Source organism: Liolophura sinensis, chromosome 2, assembly GCF_032854445.1.
Source record: "Liolophura sinensis isolate JHLJ2023 chromosome 2, CUHK_Ljap_v2, whole genome shotgun sequence".
NCBI lineage: Eukaryota > Metazoa > Mollusca > Polyplacophora > Chitonida > Chitonidae > Liolophura > Liolophura sinensis.
The window spans coordinates 12,816,739-12,835,160 of record NC_088296.1 but is presented as its reverse complement, the minus strand read 5'-3'; the positions used below and the strand labels follow the sequence as shown (position 1 = coordinate 12,835,160).

Genomic DNA, 18,422 nt, shown 5'->3' with positions numbered 1-18,422 from the left:
AATAATATAATAATCTATAAGATGAAAATAAGCCAAATCAAGATGGTGGTGTGAACATGTTTGACTCTCAGTTTTTGTGATTAACACACAAAGCATGTCTGTCTATGCCTTTTAATTCAGAAAAAGAGCACATTTGTCTTCAACTTGAACATATCACGCATCATCAACAAAACAATGTTGTAGTCATTCAGGAACAGACATGATTTTCATCTGCAGATGTACTAAAAACTGCATATCCCCCCCCCCCCCCAAAAAGAAAACAAACAAAAAACAAAACACCATCAGAATAGTGTCTTAGATTTATGTGGGAATGCTGGACATAATCAGCCAAACCATGTGCTCTGCATTTTCCAGCACAAAGACTAATTGATCAAATGTAGATCAAATATATACAGAGTATATATATATATACACACAGTGTAGCTCAAACAGTATTATACTTTCGATTACTCGACCATCCTAGTGGTGCTTCCTAATTCCTGTATATGCAACAAAACAAGTGATTCCTTTACATGAAGTACACATATTCATGTAAATATATAGGTAGGTTTGTTCATTGCAATAGTAAAAGAAGTGTTTTCTTTTATACACTAAGAGCTGCACATAGGATTGTTGATTGTAACACAAGACATAGGATTGTGGATTGTAACACAAGACATAGGATTGTGGATTGTAACACAAGACATAGGATTGTTGATTGTAACACAAGACATAGGATTGTTGATTGTAACACATGACATAACATTGTTGATTGTAACACATGACATAATATTGTTGACTGTAACATGACATAATATTGTACTATAGTACTCTTCATAGACATAATATTGTTGATTGTAACACATGACATAAAATTGTTGATTGTAACAGTGACATAATATTGTTGATTGTAACACATGACATAATATTGTTGATTGTAACACAAGACATAATATTGTTGATTGTAACATATGACATAATATTGTTGATTGTAACACCAGACATAACATTGTTGATTGTAACACAAGAAGTGATTCTGTCAATTTATATGAGGACTATACACACACTGTGCCACTGTTCAGTGTGACAAAAGAAGTGAATCCTTTACACAAGGCACGCATAGTCATGGTACTGTTCATTTCAACAAACCGTGACGTATACATACATGTAGGATTATTCCTTACAGTGAAAAGGAATGGTTCTTCAGTTCACGGCACAAATGATGGCTCATACCAACACACAAAGTGGTCCCTGATGACAAAAAAAGACAGAAAGTTAATCATATTGCTGGGGCTGGTATAGATTTAACTGAAACAGACAAACAACTCATACAGTCATATCTGTCAACAATTACAATACATTGCAAGACTGGGACCTTAATTGTTTATTTACCACCAGGGACAAACTGCTATACTAGCACATTTTCAGGTTAAAAAAAAATAATAATTTAATAAAGGGTTGCGAATGCATCTACATGTAGATGAAACCACAAATCACATGTTTACCTTAGCTTCAGTGATCTGAGTGCAGGGCCTCTAGACCTACACATTTCTGGACCCTCTTTACATCTTCTACAGCCACTCCTGCATGGTGAAGATTTCTACAGTCACACATGCATGGTGAAGATTTCTACAGTCACACATGCATGGTGAAGATTTCTACAGCCACAGGTGCATGGTGAAGATTTCTACAGGATTCTGGAATGAAGATATATCTGTGCTGAGTCTTTAACAGTCTTGTAAACATCATTTGTATACATATTCATGGTTTTCTCCTTTGCATGGAAATGCAACTTCAATGTCTCTGTTATAAAGCACAGGAAATTCATTAACTAAAGAAATTCTGAAAATTCTTAAATTTTTCAGCCTATGCAATTGATCTGGACTCAGGACACACAACCACAAAAAACTAAGATATCCTCAGGTGTGCTTTCACTGGATACTTACTGCCTCAACTCGGATTAATAATCATGGCCCCGAGGTACACACAGTGGTTTACAGCAGATTTATAGCATTAGCACTGAAGGACAAGAAAACCTCAATTAAATTTAACTGAACTGGAAGTAAACAATCTTGTGTACTGATTAAGAGAATGTGTACACTGTCAAACGTATGGATGTTTGATTTATTTATTTGATTAGACTTTAAGTTAAACATTCTTGAGAACAGCATAAAAGTCTAATTGAATAAATACAACATCCATATGTTTGACAGTGTACACATCCTCTTACAATGACAACCAGCCTTAGGGTGGGAGGAGCCTGGGGTATAAATACATGACCATCTGCTACTAGGTTGCTGGCAGACCGTCGCCCATACATGACATACAAGCAGACAGATATATATAGATGCAATGAGGGCCATATCTAGAGCGCTTTTTTGTTCCAGAAAACGTTTGGGCCTCAAACTAGTTATGCTGTACTAAATGTAACAAGTAAGCTGAACAAAACTACATGTATGATGGTTTTAATACCAACAAAAATTTAAGTTTTCATACAAATTTTCTTCATTCACAGACTTAGAAGCTCTCAGAAACCATCATTTTGAGTCGCAGTTTACAAAATGTGCTCGTGCAGGGCTACAATGTCACCTGTAAAGTTCGGGATCAGAACCTGCCATTTATGACCGGTATGGCTCTGGTGATAAATGTGATAAAAGTCAGTAGAACAATTTTCTACATACCCCTGTATATCTGAGTAACTGATCAAGACACTGGCATCTCATCAAATCAGAAAGGACACTTTCAAGTGAGGAGGGCCGGACATACACATATGCACATGATGTTGGATGGTATCCCATTCTACTTCAGATTTCTCAACTCAGGAATACAAGCAGTTGCAGCTGAGGTGGTCCCAGACTTTACAGATGAGGAGCAGCTGTGGCTGAGGTGGTCCCAGACTTTACAGATGAGGAGCAGCTGTGGGTGAGGTGGTCCCAGACTTTACAGATGACGAGCAGTTGCGGCTGAGGTGGTCCCATACTTTACAGATGAGAAACAGCTGCAGGTGAGGTGGTCCCAGACTTTACCCATGAGGAACAGCTGTGGGTGAGGTGGTCGCAGACTTTACAGATGATGAGCAGCTGTGGCTGAGGTGGTCCCAGACTTTACAGATGAGGAGCAGCTGTGGCTGAGGTGGTCCCAGACTTTACAGATGAGGAGCAGCTGTGGCTGAGGTGGTCCCAGACTTTACCAATGAGGAACAGCTGTGGGTGAGGTGGTCCCAGACTTTACCAAAGAGGAACAGCCGTGGGTGAGGTGGTCCCAGACTTTACAAATGAGGAGAAGCTGTGGCTGAGGTGGTTACAGACTTTACAGATGAAAAGCAGCTGTGAGTGAGGTGGTCCCAGACTTTACAGATGAGGAGAAGCTGTGGCTGAGGTGGTTACAGACTTTCCAGATGAGGAGCAGCTGTGGCTGAGGTGGTCCCAGACTTTACAGATGAGGAGCAGCTGTGGGTGAGGTGGTCCCAGACTTTACAGATGAAAAACAGCTGTGGGTGAGGTGGTCCCAGACTTTACAGATGAGGAACAGCTGTGGCTGAGGTGGTTACAGACTTTACAGATGAGGAGCAGCTGTGCCTGAGGTGGTCCCAGACTTTACAGATGAGAAGCTGTGGCTGAGGTGGTCCCAGACTTTACAGATGAGGAGCAGCCGTGGCTGAGGTGGTCCCAGACTTTACAGATGAGGAACAGCTGTGGCTGAGGTGGTCCCAGACTTTACAGATGAGGAGCAGCTGTGGCTGAAGTGTTCCCAGACTTTACAGATGATGAACAGCTGTTGGTGAGGTGGTCTCAGGCTTTACAGATCAGAAGCAGCTGTGGCTGAGGTGGTCCCAGATTTTACAGCTCAGGAACAGTTGTGGCTGAGGTGGTCCCAAATTTCTCAGCTGGAACGCTTGTAGCTGAGGTGGTCCCAGCTTTCTCAGCTCAGAAATACTTGTGGCTGAGGTCATCCCAGACTTTTTAGCTCATCAGCAGTTTTAGCCGAGGTCGTCCCTGACTTCTCAGTTCAGAAATAATTGTGGCTGAGGTGGCCTCAGACTTCTCAGCTCAGGAAGTCGTAGGTGAGGTGGTCCCAGATTTCTTCAATAATTTTGGCTGAGGTGGTCCCAGATGGACTCATAAGCTGGAAGAATAATTGTTCTCAGCTGTTGTAGCTGAGGTGGTTCCAGTCTTTTTAGCTCAGTAGCAATTGTAAATGAAATGGTCCCAGACCTCACAGATTAGGAATACTTGTGGTGGAGGTGGTCTTAAATGTCTCAACTTGAAAACTCAGGACTAGTTGTCGCTGAGGTTGTCCAACCTTTTAGCTCATGAATAGTTTGGGCTGAGGTGGTTCCAGATTTCTCATCTCAAAAGTAGTTTAGGTTGAGGTGGTTTCAGACTTTTCAGCTCATGAGCTCAGCTCAGCTCAGCTCAGATTTCTCAACTGAGGAATAGTTGCAGCTAAGGTAATCCTCGACTTTTCAGCACAGGAATATTTGAGCTGAGGTGTGCCTAAGATTCTCAGCTCAGGAATAGCTTGGGCCGAAGCGGTGCCACACTTCTCAGATGAAGATTACTTGTGGCTGAGGAGGTTCCAGAATTGTTTGCTGAGGAACAGTTGCTGTTGAGGTGGTCCCCGACTTCTCAGCTCAGGAACAGTTGCAGCTAAGGTGGTGACACTCTTCTCAGCTTAGGAACTGTTGTAGCTGAAGTAGTCATAGACTTTTTCAGCACAAGAATATTTGTGCTGAGGTGATCAAAAAAGTCTCAGCTCAGGAATAGTTTGGGCTGAGGTTGTCCCACATTTCTCAGCTCAGGAATAATTGTGGCTGAGGATGTCTTAAGCTTAGCTGAGGGCTACTTGTGGCTGGGGTGGTTCAAGACTTTTGACCTCAGGACCAGTTGCGGCTGAGGTGGTGACAAACTTTTCAGCTTAGGAACAGTTGTGTTTGAGGTAGTCCTGGACTTTTCAGCACAGGAATACTTGTCACTGTGGTGGTCCAAAGATTCTCAGCTCAGGAATAGTTTGGGCTGAGGATGCCCCTGATTACTCAGCTCAGGAATTTGTGGCCGAGGCCGTCCCAGATTTTTCAGCCGTGGAATACCTTGGGTTGAGGTGGTCCCAATGATGATTGTGGCTGAGGTGGTCCTAGACTTCCCAGCTGAGAAATATATGTGTCTGTGGTTGTCCCAGGCTTCTCACGTCAGGAATAATTGTGGCTGAGATGGTCCCAGACTTCCCAACTGAGAAATATATGTGCCTAGGGTTGTCCCAGGCTTCTCATGTCAGGAATAATTGTGGCTGAAGTGGTCCCAGACTTCCCAACTGAGAAATATATGTGTCTGTGGTTGTCCCAGGCTTCTCATGTCAGGAATAATTGTGGCTGAGGTGATCCCAGACTTCCCAACTGAGAAATATATGTGTCTGTGGTTGTCCCAGGCTTCTCATGTCAGGAATAATTGTGGCTGATGTGGTCCCAGACTTCCCAACTGAGAAATATATGTGTCTGTGGTTGTCCCAGGCTTCTCATGTCAGGAATAATTGTGGCTGAGGTTATCTCAGATTTCTGAGTTCGTCCCTAATTACTCAGTTCAGGAAGTTGTACTCCCTGATTACTCAGCTCAGGAAGTTGTAGCTGAAGTGGTCCCAGACTTTTCATCTCATGAAAGGTTTGGGTCAAGGTGGCACAAGATTCAGCCCAGTAATAATTGTGGCTGAGGTGGTCTCAGACTTCTTTCAGCTCATGGATAGTTCCAGGGTTCTCAACTCAGGAATAATATTGGCTCAGATTTCTCAGATCAGGAATAGTTGTGGCTGAGGTGATCTCAGATTTCTCAGATCAGGAATTGTGGTGACTGAGGTGGTCCCACACTTTTCAGCTCATGGACAGCTGTAGCTGATGTTGTTCTCGATTACTCAGCTCAGGCATATTTGGACTGAGTGGCACCAAATTCGGCCCAGGAATAATTGTGCCTGAGGTGGTCTGACACTTCTCAGCTGAGGATTACTTGTGGTTGAGGTGGTGTGACACTTCTCAGCTGAGGACTACTTTGTGGCCGAGGTGGTCCCAGACTTCTCAACTGAGAACTATTTGTAACAGAGGTAGTCCAAGGGTTCTCAGCTCAGGAATAATAGTGGCTGAGTTGATCTCAGATTTCTCAGCTCTGAAATAGTTGTGGTTGAGGTGGTCCTAAACTTCTCAGCTCAGCAATAGTTAGCGTTGAGGTGACATCAGATTCAGCCCAGGAATAACTGTGGTTGAGGTGATCCCAGACCTCTCAGCTGAGAAACATTTGTAGCCGAGGTAGTCCCAGGCTTCTCAGGTGCTGGATAGTAGTGGCTGAGGTGGCCCAAGCTTCTCAGCTGAAAAATTGTAGCAGCTGAGGTGGTCCCAAACTTCTCAGCTCGAGAGTTGTGGTTGAGGTGATCCCAGGCTTCTAAGCTCAGAAATAGCAATGGTGGTCCCAGATCATGTTCTTACGATGCCAGGATGGGAGGGCTTCTCCAATACTGGGTATTGTCCACAGGAACAGTTCGGTTGCTATGCCAGAGGAGGGTAGACCAGGCTGTTAAGATTGTCACCCTCAGATTGAGGCAGCACTACCTGAAAAATAAAACAACACAAAATGCTGTAAAATGGGTAATGAAATCTGGACACATCTATTAATGCTGTTACATGTAGACACTTTAGGGGCACGAGTTACAAATGTCAATGAGCAAACTCAACTTAATAATTCAACACATGATGGGCAAAACGGGTTTGATTATTTATGTGTAATTCTGAAATGATATAATGAAGCAGCAATCTGCAGATGGTTGTAAGTTTCCCCCGGGCTCTGCCCAGTTTATCTCTGCCGTTGTATACATGAAATATTCCTGAGTACAATGGAACAGAATCAAAAAAATAAATGACATTAATTATTCATTTATTTATTTGGTTGTTTTTTTTAACACCATACATTTTTCATGGATGGAACAATCCGCAGTGACCAGGTAATCCTACCTGACCCTTGGCAAGTTGACCGCATGTGATGTACAGATAAGTCGTCTTCAGCTAAAGTGAGATTGTTGATGAACATAGTCAACCATTTATTGTCTGCAAGGTCTTGCAAGCCAAGGGATGTACTTATAGTATTAAGGATATGCTACCAAATATATACTCCTGTTGAAACCTACCTCACTTCTCTACCAATTGGAAGCCAGCAACTTCATACTGTGCCTCGGTCTGTTTGCGGCTCCTCAGCTTCTTGATGACGAAAGGTGTTACGTCATCAAGGGAGCCGAGCGTGAGGAGGACGGCCCTTCCGTTACGCCGAAACAGACCATCACGGCCCCTGCAATGGCTGTCCCAGACCCGGACACCTCCCCTGGGATCCCGGATAAACGCTGTGCTGTAATCACCAATTGTGACCACAGCTCCATCACTGCCGTTAAGGGCACGCTCTAGCCCTGTCTGAAGGTCCACCATCTGGAAGGCTTCCATGGTAGCCTCGTCCATTGGGGTGGTGGACACCATGCCGATGACTTCTGTGTCTTTCACACCTGCCATGGCATAGCACTGGTCTCCCAGAGTGATGGAAAGACACGAGCATCTCATCATTTCATAGATGCCCACCCGCTGGTTGGTCTGGCCAAGTCGACCAAGCCTGGCTAGAAGGGCACCGTGATTGCGGTCGCCGTCACGGAGGATTCCATCCAAATCCTCCTTAGCCCAGGTGTTGACAGGCTTGACGGCTGACAGCGTCACGGCGACCAGTGCCATGGTGGTGCACTGGTTGCCCCTCCATGGAGAGCGGGGGATGCTCGCGGAGCCCTGGTGAAAAGAGGCTCTCACAGAAGCCAAAACCGGCCAGTGGCGAGGATGAGAAGCAACGGCTACCTGCACTGTGGGGTCAGAGGCTGCAAGAGAAAATAAAAAACAGAAAGAAACTATATTAAAGCATGTTTTTGTCAGTTTTAGGGTTATTCCAGGCTGATGTTTGAATAATTGCTGAATATCGCATACCACTTATAACGCAGCAGGCACCCAAGAACCTCTTACATTAAAGTCTAACTGACGTTTGCTTTGATTCTCTTCAGCCATATGTGTAAGGTCTGTCGGCAACCTGTAGATGATTGTGGGTTTCCCTTGAGTTCAGACAGGTTTCCTACCACCATAATGATGGTAGCTGTCATATGAGTGAAATATTCTCGAGTATGATGTAAAACACCAGTAAGATAAATACAACACAGGAGGCAAATTTGTCTGTCAATAACAACGTCGTCATGAGGTGTATTCCTAGCTAATGTTTACAAAAACACTGCTTTTGACTTAAATACATGACAGAAATGGATATACCAAAAAAGTAAAAAAATATATTGACAACTCACATAAGCTTATGATAAATGTTTTGCTTGCTCCAGTTATATCTGATAAGGATGTTTAAGGTTCAGACAGACAGGATTTGAATTTAAGAAACAATATTATGTGTGCTGTGGGTGATTTTATAGTGGTTACCTGTCAGACGACACTCCTCTTTAATGACTCGGTCAGTGGAACAGACAGCTGTGGAGGGCTCACTTTGGGTGTGAGTCACGGGTTTCACGAGAATCAGACGGGGGTTGGAGGGGCGGGACAGCAAGGACTGAGACAGGGACAATTCCACATCCCCGGGTGAGACAGACCTGTCCTCTTTTTCCTGGGTGCTAAAAAAGATGCAAGTAAATACATGGGTTCCATATTAAAAAAATGTAACCTACCAATGCTTGTGGGTTTCCTCCCACGTCCACCCTAATGCTAGCCATTGTTGTAAAAGTGAAATATTCTTGAGTACATTGTAAAACACCAATGAAATAAAAAAATAAATATTATAATAATGAGCCATTTCCATATTCAGTTTACTAAGTGCTGAATCAACTAAACACCGGTGGATAAGAAATTCACATACCTACCCATATTCTGGGTACTGAAAGATGACAGCATAAAAATAAAGAGAATTTTGTACCTTAGAGGTTGTCATTTCCATATTCAGAAAAATTGTTGCGGGTACATTGAATTAACATTATTAATTATGAATATTGTTAAATATTAACTCTACGCTAGCAAATATATACTTATATGTACAAAGATTACATGCCAATAATAGTACACATAACTGAGTATATACTGTACCATAAGTTGAACTTTTCAGAATTCTTACCCTAGAGACTCAAAACACCAATGATTTTAATGAAATATATTTGACTTTCTTTACGATATTGACCATACTGACTTTCATATTTCAAGAATCACACACTACATTCTATGTTCATTTTTTAAGGAAAAGCTTAAACTTAAGACAATGTCAGCATAGATTTTCCAACACTGATGAGGTTAACACTTGCAGTAAGGTTAACACTACATTAGGTGTTCATTTTTTAAGGAAAAGCTTAAACTTAAGACAATGTCAGCATAGATTTTCCAACACTGATGAGGTTAACACTTGTAGTGAGGTGTCTTTCTGCTTAACACATGCCACATTGACATTGAAAGACAAATTCTGTGACAAAGGCCAGAGGTCATTACGAGAATGCGCATAGAAGCAGTTAGCCAACTCTACTGTTACTAATTCCCCAACCTTTCTGCATGTTTGCAAGGTCTCTATTCAAGCATATTCTGAAGGCATTATTCTGTATTGGCTGATAACTATTATACTTTTGTGAAGCCCTGAAACCGGCCAATCCAACCAATGCAGTTTTCTTAAATCAGATTAAAAATTTGCACAAATTAAAGTTGCTCTTTCATATGCGAAAAGGTTGTGGAATTAAGGTATATGTGCATGGTGCTGGACATCAGTGGGAGACAGTAAGAGAGACATTGAGAGAAACAAACACAGTGAGAGTGTGTTACAAGTTGTAACAAGTTCTCTGTAAAAGCCATTCACAGAAAGCATAATAAAACATCAGTGTACCACCTCAGAGAATGACGAGGTGTTTGCTGGAAAGACGGTGTTATAGACAAACAGACACACAAATATCAAACAACTTCATCAACAGAAAAATACTTACCAGTTTATCTACGTCCTCCTATAACTAACCAATACATTGAAAATAAACGTAAATGTAAATGCAATGTAATTCAATGAAAATACTTCACTGAATTATGAATATTATTTGTGGTCGTCATTAGTCATATACTGACTCATTTATTCATTTGATTTCACGTATAAACAAATCAACTCAAGACTTTTTCACTTAAAAAACATTTTAGGTACTACAGATGGAAGAAATCAGCGCCTACAGGAAACTTTTCCACAAGTGATACAGATTTTTCACCTATTTATGGAGGTGATATTTTTGGAGGCAATATTTGCGGAAGGCAAATGATCTTCAATGAACTTTTCCTCAAATTGTTGCCTTGTTTTTTGCACGAACCACTCTACTGAATGGAACACCAACAATCTTATATCTGCCCATCTGTTCAGTGAACTTCATGTAACAGGACATAGATGGCTTTACAAGCAGTGTATATTGTCTTGCACCAACGTGCAAGGACCAGGTTGAGGGAGGTTTACAGGCTTGTGTTAATGGCTATAGACAAAGTCCATGGTGAATTAACATCCTTGAGGATAACCATTACATAGGATAGGATGTTAATAAATATGAAATTCCTGGGAAAAAAAACCTACAATGAGTATTTTCACAATGAACACATCCTGTTTTCCAGCCTACTTTTCTAACATTTAACCCTGTGTATACGGTCATTAAAAATTTCCTTTGAGGCGTAACCCAAACCTGTCAGAAAAAAAAATGCGGTACATGTAGGTGGGTATTAAGACTTTTTTGCAGGTCTTATGCTACCTATGAGTTATCTCCCTTGGATATAAGCCCATTCAATCAAAAGACCAGTAAAAACTTTTGAGGAGGGTCCTTTCACTTTTTTGGAGTGTTGGTCAGGTTATCGCCATCACACTTGCATTTGATTATATAATTAAACATGTACAGTATAGACAGTAAAACCAGAGCTGTGACCACAGTGTGATAGCTAGCAAATGGTCGCAGGTAACCGGCGAAATACTTGGTAAACTGATGACCTAAATATGTACAGTCACAATTAATTACTGTAGGGATATATACAGTGTATGTTTGATAACTTACATGTGAGAACTGGAAGAAGGCGTCGGCTGTCCTGATGTGGTCCGACCCTCAGCTGAAGCTGAAGTCACATCCTCATCTACAGATGGTTGGTCAACCTCATGGGCTGGGATAAGGTGTAACTCGGAGGACACAACCTTACCCCCAGAGGTTAGATCATCCTGTAGCCTTGGCGGAGGATGTGAAACTGCCTCAGCACCCATCATGTGAGGAGAAGAAGAGTCAGGCTCTATCGTTTTGTCCCCGTTGTCAACCTCAGTGGATGTGGCTGGTGGTTTTCCCTCCTCTGTACTACTACAATACAACCACAATATACTAATTAAACCACTGAATGATGGACAATGTGATAACTAAGGTGAATAAAATCAAGAAATTTGACTCTGCTTCTTACATGTATTGTACCATTGATGTTGACTGCTCTGAAGTTTCACATTTTCACAAAACTTTTAAGCAGTCCCAACCTAATGCCAACATATTTACATATAACATTGTAACAATGCTGCCTCACTGAAATATCATGGCAAAGATAATATTATGATGAGGTGAACACTCAACAACCAGAGACATGGCTGTCACAATGCAGTCTAAAATAAGGTGACAGTATAAGCAAGCTCAGTCACAAATTAATCTTGAAGGTAGATTCTACAAAATCGTCTTATACTATTCATGAGTAACAAAATTCCAAAATAAAAGACTATTATTTGAATTTTTTTTCTAATTTACATCACTCGCATTCCCTTTGATGATTATGTATATGTATGTTTTGATCATGAAGATGAAAAGTTCGCTTTAATACTTAAACAGTGTTCATAAGAATGGGGTTCAATGTTACAGGAAAATTACACCTTACAGGAAATTAGTCCTGTGACTCACATGTCATGTGCAGATGTTGATCCCAAAACCTCTGGTATGAAAGCTGGTACACACTCCACTGTATGGCCCACATTTGGTGGGGAGGATGGGGCAGCCTCTGGATGGCTTGGTGGGGCATCCTCTGGATGGCTGGGTGGGGTAGCCTCTGGATGGCTGGGTGGGGCAGCCTCTGGATGGCTGGGAGGCGCAGCCTCTGGATGGCTGGGTGGGGCGGCCTCTGGATGGCTGGGCGGGACAGCCTCTGGATGGCTGGGCGGGGCGGCCTCTTGATGGCTGGGCGGGACAGCCTCTGGATGGCTGGGCGGGACAGCCTCTGGATGGCTGGGAGGCGCAGCCTCTGGATGGCTGGGTGGGGCAGCCTCTGGATGGCTGGGTGGGGCGGCCTCTTGATGGCTGGGCGGGACAGCCTCTGGATGGCTGGGCGGGACAGCCTCTGGATGGCTGGGAGGCGCAGCCTCTGGATGGCTGGGTGGGGCGGCCTCTGGATGGCTAGGTGGGGCGGCCTCTGGATGGCTCAGTGGGACAGCCTCAGGTGGAGTGGGAGGGGCCTGTGGATTAACTCCCTCAGTACCCCTGATGCAAAAAGACCAGCGTTATGTACTATGCTGCCTGTCTAGACAGGATATAATTTACATGTATCAGCATGGGTACAGCTGGTAAATTGCAGACGAGGCTTATGAGCTTCAAACATACTGTTACACTGTTGGACATAAGACTTGATGGTTATTTTGTCATAGATAAAAACATCATGGAAAATAGGAGACCCATGAGCTGACATCAAAAACTGCATCTCTTTGCGTTCTAGTTTTGTGTACTTTCTTCTCCACAAAGGTTATGTTACTGCCTGGCCTTTATTTGTCTGTTTCTACATCAGCAATTTTTGTGGAGAAAGTACTTAGTGATAGGGAATGAAAATTGTGCATGTTAGTCTCGGCCCATAGACCAATGCATTCAATATTGGTGGCAACGTGGATTTTTTTAAAAGTGGCAAATAAGACAGCAATGCATCCTATGGTCTCTTTGTCTAAACTGAGGGGAATTGTATATTTATGGGGGGGGGGGGGGGAGGTGCATGGTTCAGTTTCAGAGTGCCTTCTAGTTTTCAATCCACTTGAGGATGAGGCAAAAATTAACATACAACTTCATCGTTTTCTCAAAATTCTGATTTTCATTCAGAGCACACTTGTAAAGTTAGCATTCTATGAATTCCACGTTATTAATGTCTTACCTGGGCAAGGGGGAGGGAGGACTGGCATGGGAGGAGACTGGGGTGTCAGGGGTGGGGTGATGACCCTCATGGGATGGGGTACACAACGGCCCGTCCTGACCACTGAAAAATGAGTTGAATTCTTGGTTTCCATTCAATATTTCGATATCTGATCCAATCTTGTCTGCAAATTATTGGACACAAAATCTCAATACCAGTGCCACAAAATTAATATTGATCAGTCATGAGGATAAAAAAAATGATCATTTCCATCTCAAACTTTAAGGTATTTTGCATGTTTTTTTCATTTACTTCAGACAAAATTATCTATATATTATACATCTTCATACAAATACAAATTTCTATGATTAATTAATATTACTTTTTATCAAACCACTCTTTGTTTTTAATTGTCTATACAAAGAAACTTCAAGTTACATGAGGTTTCATTGTTGAGCAGGTATACAAAGTCAGCCATTCCAGCCCTGAAATTAAATATGCTGTGAAATTTGTTATTGAAAAGGCAATGAAATTTGTTTGATTCATTGTGAGTTACAAGTATTCTTTATACATTCATAACTAAAGGATCATGAAATTTCCTAAACAGATATACATGTATGCATCTATAGATTATTTCTCTCTTCATTTCTAAAACATTATAACCACCTGGATCAACAGATTTTGACATGTTAACCCATATCATCATCAAGGCTTTTCAGAAATTAAATTGTATTCTTCATAAATTTTATTTTACACATATTTTGTGTATTTCACTAACTTTATTATTGTTTACATGATCCAAATGAGGACCCCCTGACGCCAAGGTTTCTCATATAAATTAAATGTGCATACAGTACACATAAAGGAATCTTTTTCTCTCTGGAATTCTTGACCATGACATCAGTTTTAATATTTATGATGTTGAACATTTAAATAAAACAAATGCTACTTGGCTTCCTAAACATTGTAGGAATGAAGTGGGTACAGTTTACAGCATTCCATTCATCTACAGGTTAACAAATACATACAATAATAAATAAAACAATAAATTCACACTGATAGCATTTATGCTACTTCACTAACAAATATATTATAAGAATAGAAGAAAGTAAATATAATAAAATAATTGCTGTTTCTTCATCCAAAATTATGTGAAAGATTTGTCACATTTTAAAAATATGCTTGCACACAACATCAGGACTAAAATTTTATTATCTTTTTGTGCAGAAGGCTGACTTGAAAAAGTAGCCAGGGTAGCGACTTTAATGAAGTAAAATATTTATTTATTTAATCAGTATTTCACGAATGAAGTAAAATAGAAGCATTGGTTCTAGTCAGCGTCTACCTGATTCATTTTCTGCATCCGTACATTGTAACACACTGCAGTTAACCGGTAACTGCGCCTTCCAATGAACCATACAATCAAATAAATATTCCAAAATTTATAAATTTATAAATATTAACTCTGCGGTTTATTAATATTGTACAAATGTGAGCAGTTACCAGTCAGCTTCTGACACGGCCAGGTCATCCTCCTCAGGCTCAGTGGTTGGCTGAAGAATGAAACAAAGTTAGGAATCAACCTCTCTTCCATTTAGAACTGAAGTCACCCGGTAATGTTAAACAAATCTTTGAAATCAAACAATTAAAATGTTTTCTTCTGCTTTGGTGACCAGTTAAAACTCCTTTGTAAGTCAAAGTCATCATTAAATTATTTAGGTGAGAGGTTAGGGAGGGAAAATTACACTCATTTTCTTCTACCTGTGCATGTGTCTGCTTACTTACAGGGACTGTCCCTCTCTTTCGAGCAGCACAGATGGCGCTCCAGCCACATGTCAAACAGTGCATTTTTTTTAAACTTCAATGGCAACCTAGATGGCGCCTTAAGTTGAATTAGGTTTAAAAAGTGTGCAAAATGCTGTGCGCTTCAGGGATAAAGGTTTACTCTGATGGCTAAACAAAGACTACTGAAGGCTGGTGTTTGGTAAGAGATGAAACTAACTTACCAGTAAGGTAGAAGCATCTTCATAAAATTGTATCGAGCTAGGAACTCTACTTTCACGCATGGCACTTTACGGTTCATTTGCTCTAAACTTATTGTGATCGTATGAACCTCGCAGACTCGTATTCATGTACTTTGGCTGGGATTTTTCATAATCCATTATTATAAGCGTGGTGGGTAAAACCACAAAGTCTGTTAACGGCGGTATGACAGAGCGGGGATCAAAAAGAAACTTATCTTTGAGTTCAAACAGAATCCTTGTTTACGAGGTGTAAAATTCGAGGAAAAATCATCAACCATATCTGGTCTACGAACTAAAAAGTCGATTTCCTCTTCTTTCTCGTTCATAACCACAGCTCGGCTCTGTTAGTGTTAGCAAATGAGTCTTGTAGGTCTACTCATAACAGCCCAATCAGGAATTATAAATTCTCTTCTGCAGTTACCACACACAATGAAGTCCTGTTTAATTTAGTTACAACTTGTTGTCGTTACCTATTTTTACTTCTTATTGTTTATCAACGTAGTCAATCCATTGAGTGTTTGAGTTGCCAACATTGCAACCGCCAATTTCTCCCTTGATCGTTTTGGGCCTGGAGCTTTCAAAAAGTGACTGAAGTAATCAAAACCTACCTTACAGCAGCACAATAAAGTTTCCTTCAGGCGGGAAATAAAATTTCCCCGCCTGGCTTTGTTGTCTTTGCGGCTAAAGCCGTTTTCCCGCATTGTGCTACTGATAGACGTTCATGAAGTCAGCAGATGCTGGACAACATATGACGTTGTCATGGACACCGTTGTCCTTAGCGACAGTCGTCAAATAATCCCCCTACCCTAAACTTTTGAGAGGTCATTTCCGTGCATGCAGGCTACCTGTTGATTTCAGGGAAAGGAGGCAATGGAAAGTGTAATACTATTAAAGTCTAGTAATATCTGTTCTAAGCAACAGGAATAAATACATTCCACGGTCACTTTACAACAACGTAACCCTACGCTGCATATTTACAACACTTTTTCCTTCGGTCTCTCCAACAACATAGATGGCGCTCCATGTATATGTCAAACAGTGCATGTTTTTTCTTCAGTAGCAACATAGATGGCGCCTCAAATCGAATGGGGCCTAGTGATGACCTCTGATAGATATCTAATGGAAAGGTCAGTAAAATGCTACTTTCATCAGGGCGACTGCTTACTCTCATGACTGAAAAAGTACTGCTGGGGGCTGGTGTTTTGTAAGAGACGAAACTAACTTTTGGTAAGGTAGAAGCATCTTCATAAAATTGTGTCGAGCTGGGAACCCGTACATTCACACATGGAACTTTACGGTTTATTTGATCCAAACTTATTGTGATCGTATCAACCCCGCAGACTCGTATCCATGCACTCCGGCTGGGATTTTCCATAATCCATTTATTATGAGCGTTACGGGTAAAACCACAAAGTCTGTTAACGGCAGTATGACAGAGTGGGGATCAAAAAGAAATATATCTTTGAGTTTAAACAGAATCCTTATTTATGAGGTATAAAGTTCGAGGAGAAATCATCAACCATATCTAGTCTACGAACTAGAAAGTCGATTTTCTCTTCTTTCTCGTTCATAACCACAGCTCGGCTCCGGTAGTGTTAACAAATGAGTCTTGTAGGTCTACTCATAACAGCTCAATTAGAAACTATAAATTCTCTTCTGCAGTTACCACACACAATGGGCTCCTCTTTTATTTAGCTACAGGTTGCTTGGCGTTACCTTGTTTTACTTATTATTGTTTAATCAACGTGATCAATTCATTGGGTGTTTGAGTTGCCAACACTGCAACAGCCAATTTCACTTTTGACCATTTTGGGTCTGGGGGATTTTCAAAAAGTGACTGAAGTAATCAAAACCTACCTTACAGCAGCATAATAAAGTTTCCTTCAGGCGGGAAATAAAATTTCGCCGCCTGGCTTTCTTGTTTTTGCGGTTAAAGCCGTTTTCCCGCATTTTGCTACAGATAACCGTTCATGAAGTCAGCAGATGCTGGATAGCATATGCCGATGACGTTGTCATGGACACTGTTGTCCTTAGCGACAGTCGTCAAATAATCCCCCAACCCTAAACTCTTGAGAGGTTATTTCCGTGCATGCAGGCTACCTGTTGATTTCAGGGAGAAGAGGCAATGGAAAGTGTAATACCAATAAAGTCTAGTAATACCTGTTCTAAGGAACAGAAATAAATATATTTCACGGTCACTTTACAACAACGTACCCACACTTTGCATAAGTACAAGACTTTATCTCTCGTTCTATCCAACAACATAGATGGCGCTCCGTCAATATGTCAAACAGTGCATGTTTTTTCTTCAGTAGCAACATAGATGGCGCCTCAAGTCGAATGGGGCCTAGTGACGACCTCTGACAGATATTTAATGGAAAGGGTCAGTAAGATGCTGCTTTTTTCAGGGGTGACTGCTTACTGTCGTGACTGAAAAATACTGCTGGGGGCTGGTGTTTTGTAAGAGACGAAACTAACTCACCGGTAGGACACAAAGATCTTCATCAAATTTTATTGAGCTAGGAACCCTACTTTCACGCATGGAACTTTACGGTTTATTTGATCCAAACTTATTCTGATCGTATCAACCCCGCGGACTCCTATCCATGTACTTCGGCTGAGATTTTCCATAATCCATTTATTGTAAGCATGACGGGTAAAACCACAAAGTCTGTTAACAGCGGAATGACACAACGGGGATCAAAAAGAAATATATCTTTGAGTTTAAACAGGATCCTTGTTTACGAGGTGAAAAGTTTGAGGAAAAATCATCAACCATATCTAGTCTACGAACTAGAAAGTTGATTTCCTCTTTCCTGTTCATATTCATATACTCATAACAGCTCAATTAGGAACTATAAATTCTCTTCTGCAGTTACTACACACAATGGACTCCTGTTTTATTTAGCTACAACTTGCTTCGCGTTACCTTTTCTCTACTTTTTATTGTTTATCAACATAGTCAATGCATTGGATGTTTGAGTTGCCAACTCTGCAACAGCCAATTTCACCTTTGATCGTTTTGGGCCTGGCGCTTTTCAAAAAATGACTGAAGTAATCAAAACCTACCTTACAGCAGCACAATAAAGTTTCCTTCAGGCGGGAAATAAAATTTCGCCGCCTGGCTTTGTTGTCTTTGCGGCTAAAGCCGTTTTCCCGCATTGTGCTACAAATAACCGTTCATGGAGTCAGCAGATGCTGGACAACATATGTCGTTGTCATGGACACCGTTGTCCTTAGCG

At 41.3% G+C, this 18,422-nt stretch overlaps 2 protein-coding genes across 2 annotated transcripts; both read right to left on the bottom strand.

Annotated features, from left to right (window-relative positions):
- Nucleotides 1-4,875: 4,875 nt before the first annotated feature.
- LOC135463043 (uncharacterized) lies at nt 4,876-7,739 on the bottom strand. Its single transcript, XM_064740363.1, has 2 exons — nt 7,141-7,739; nt 4,876-6,568 (listed from the first exon to the last, which is right to left on the bottom strand). The coding sequence occupies exon 1, from the start codon at nt 7,724-7,726 to the stop codon at nt 7,142-7,144; it is 585 nt and encodes a 194-aa protein (XP_064596433.1). The 5' UTR covers nt 7,727-7,739; the 3' UTR covers nt 4,876-6,568; nt 7,141.
- A 1,759-nt stretch (nt 7,740-9,498) lies between these two features.
- Nucleotides 9,499-16,025, bottom strand: LOC135462498 (uncharacterized). The gene is made up of 6 exons (XM_064739724.1): nt 15,789-16,025; nt 14,660-14,709; nt 13,178-13,279; nt 11,950-12,522; nt 11,080-11,370; nt 9,499-10,014 (listed from the first exon to the last, which is right to left on the bottom strand). Exons 1-6 carry the CDS (start codon nt 15,879-15,881, stop codon nt 9,999-10,001), a joined length of 1,125 nt encoding a protein of 374 aa, XP_064595794.1. The 5' UTR covers nt 15,882-16,025; the 3' UTR covers nt 9,499-9,998.
- Nucleotides 16,026-18,422: the final 2,397 nt, after the last annotated feature.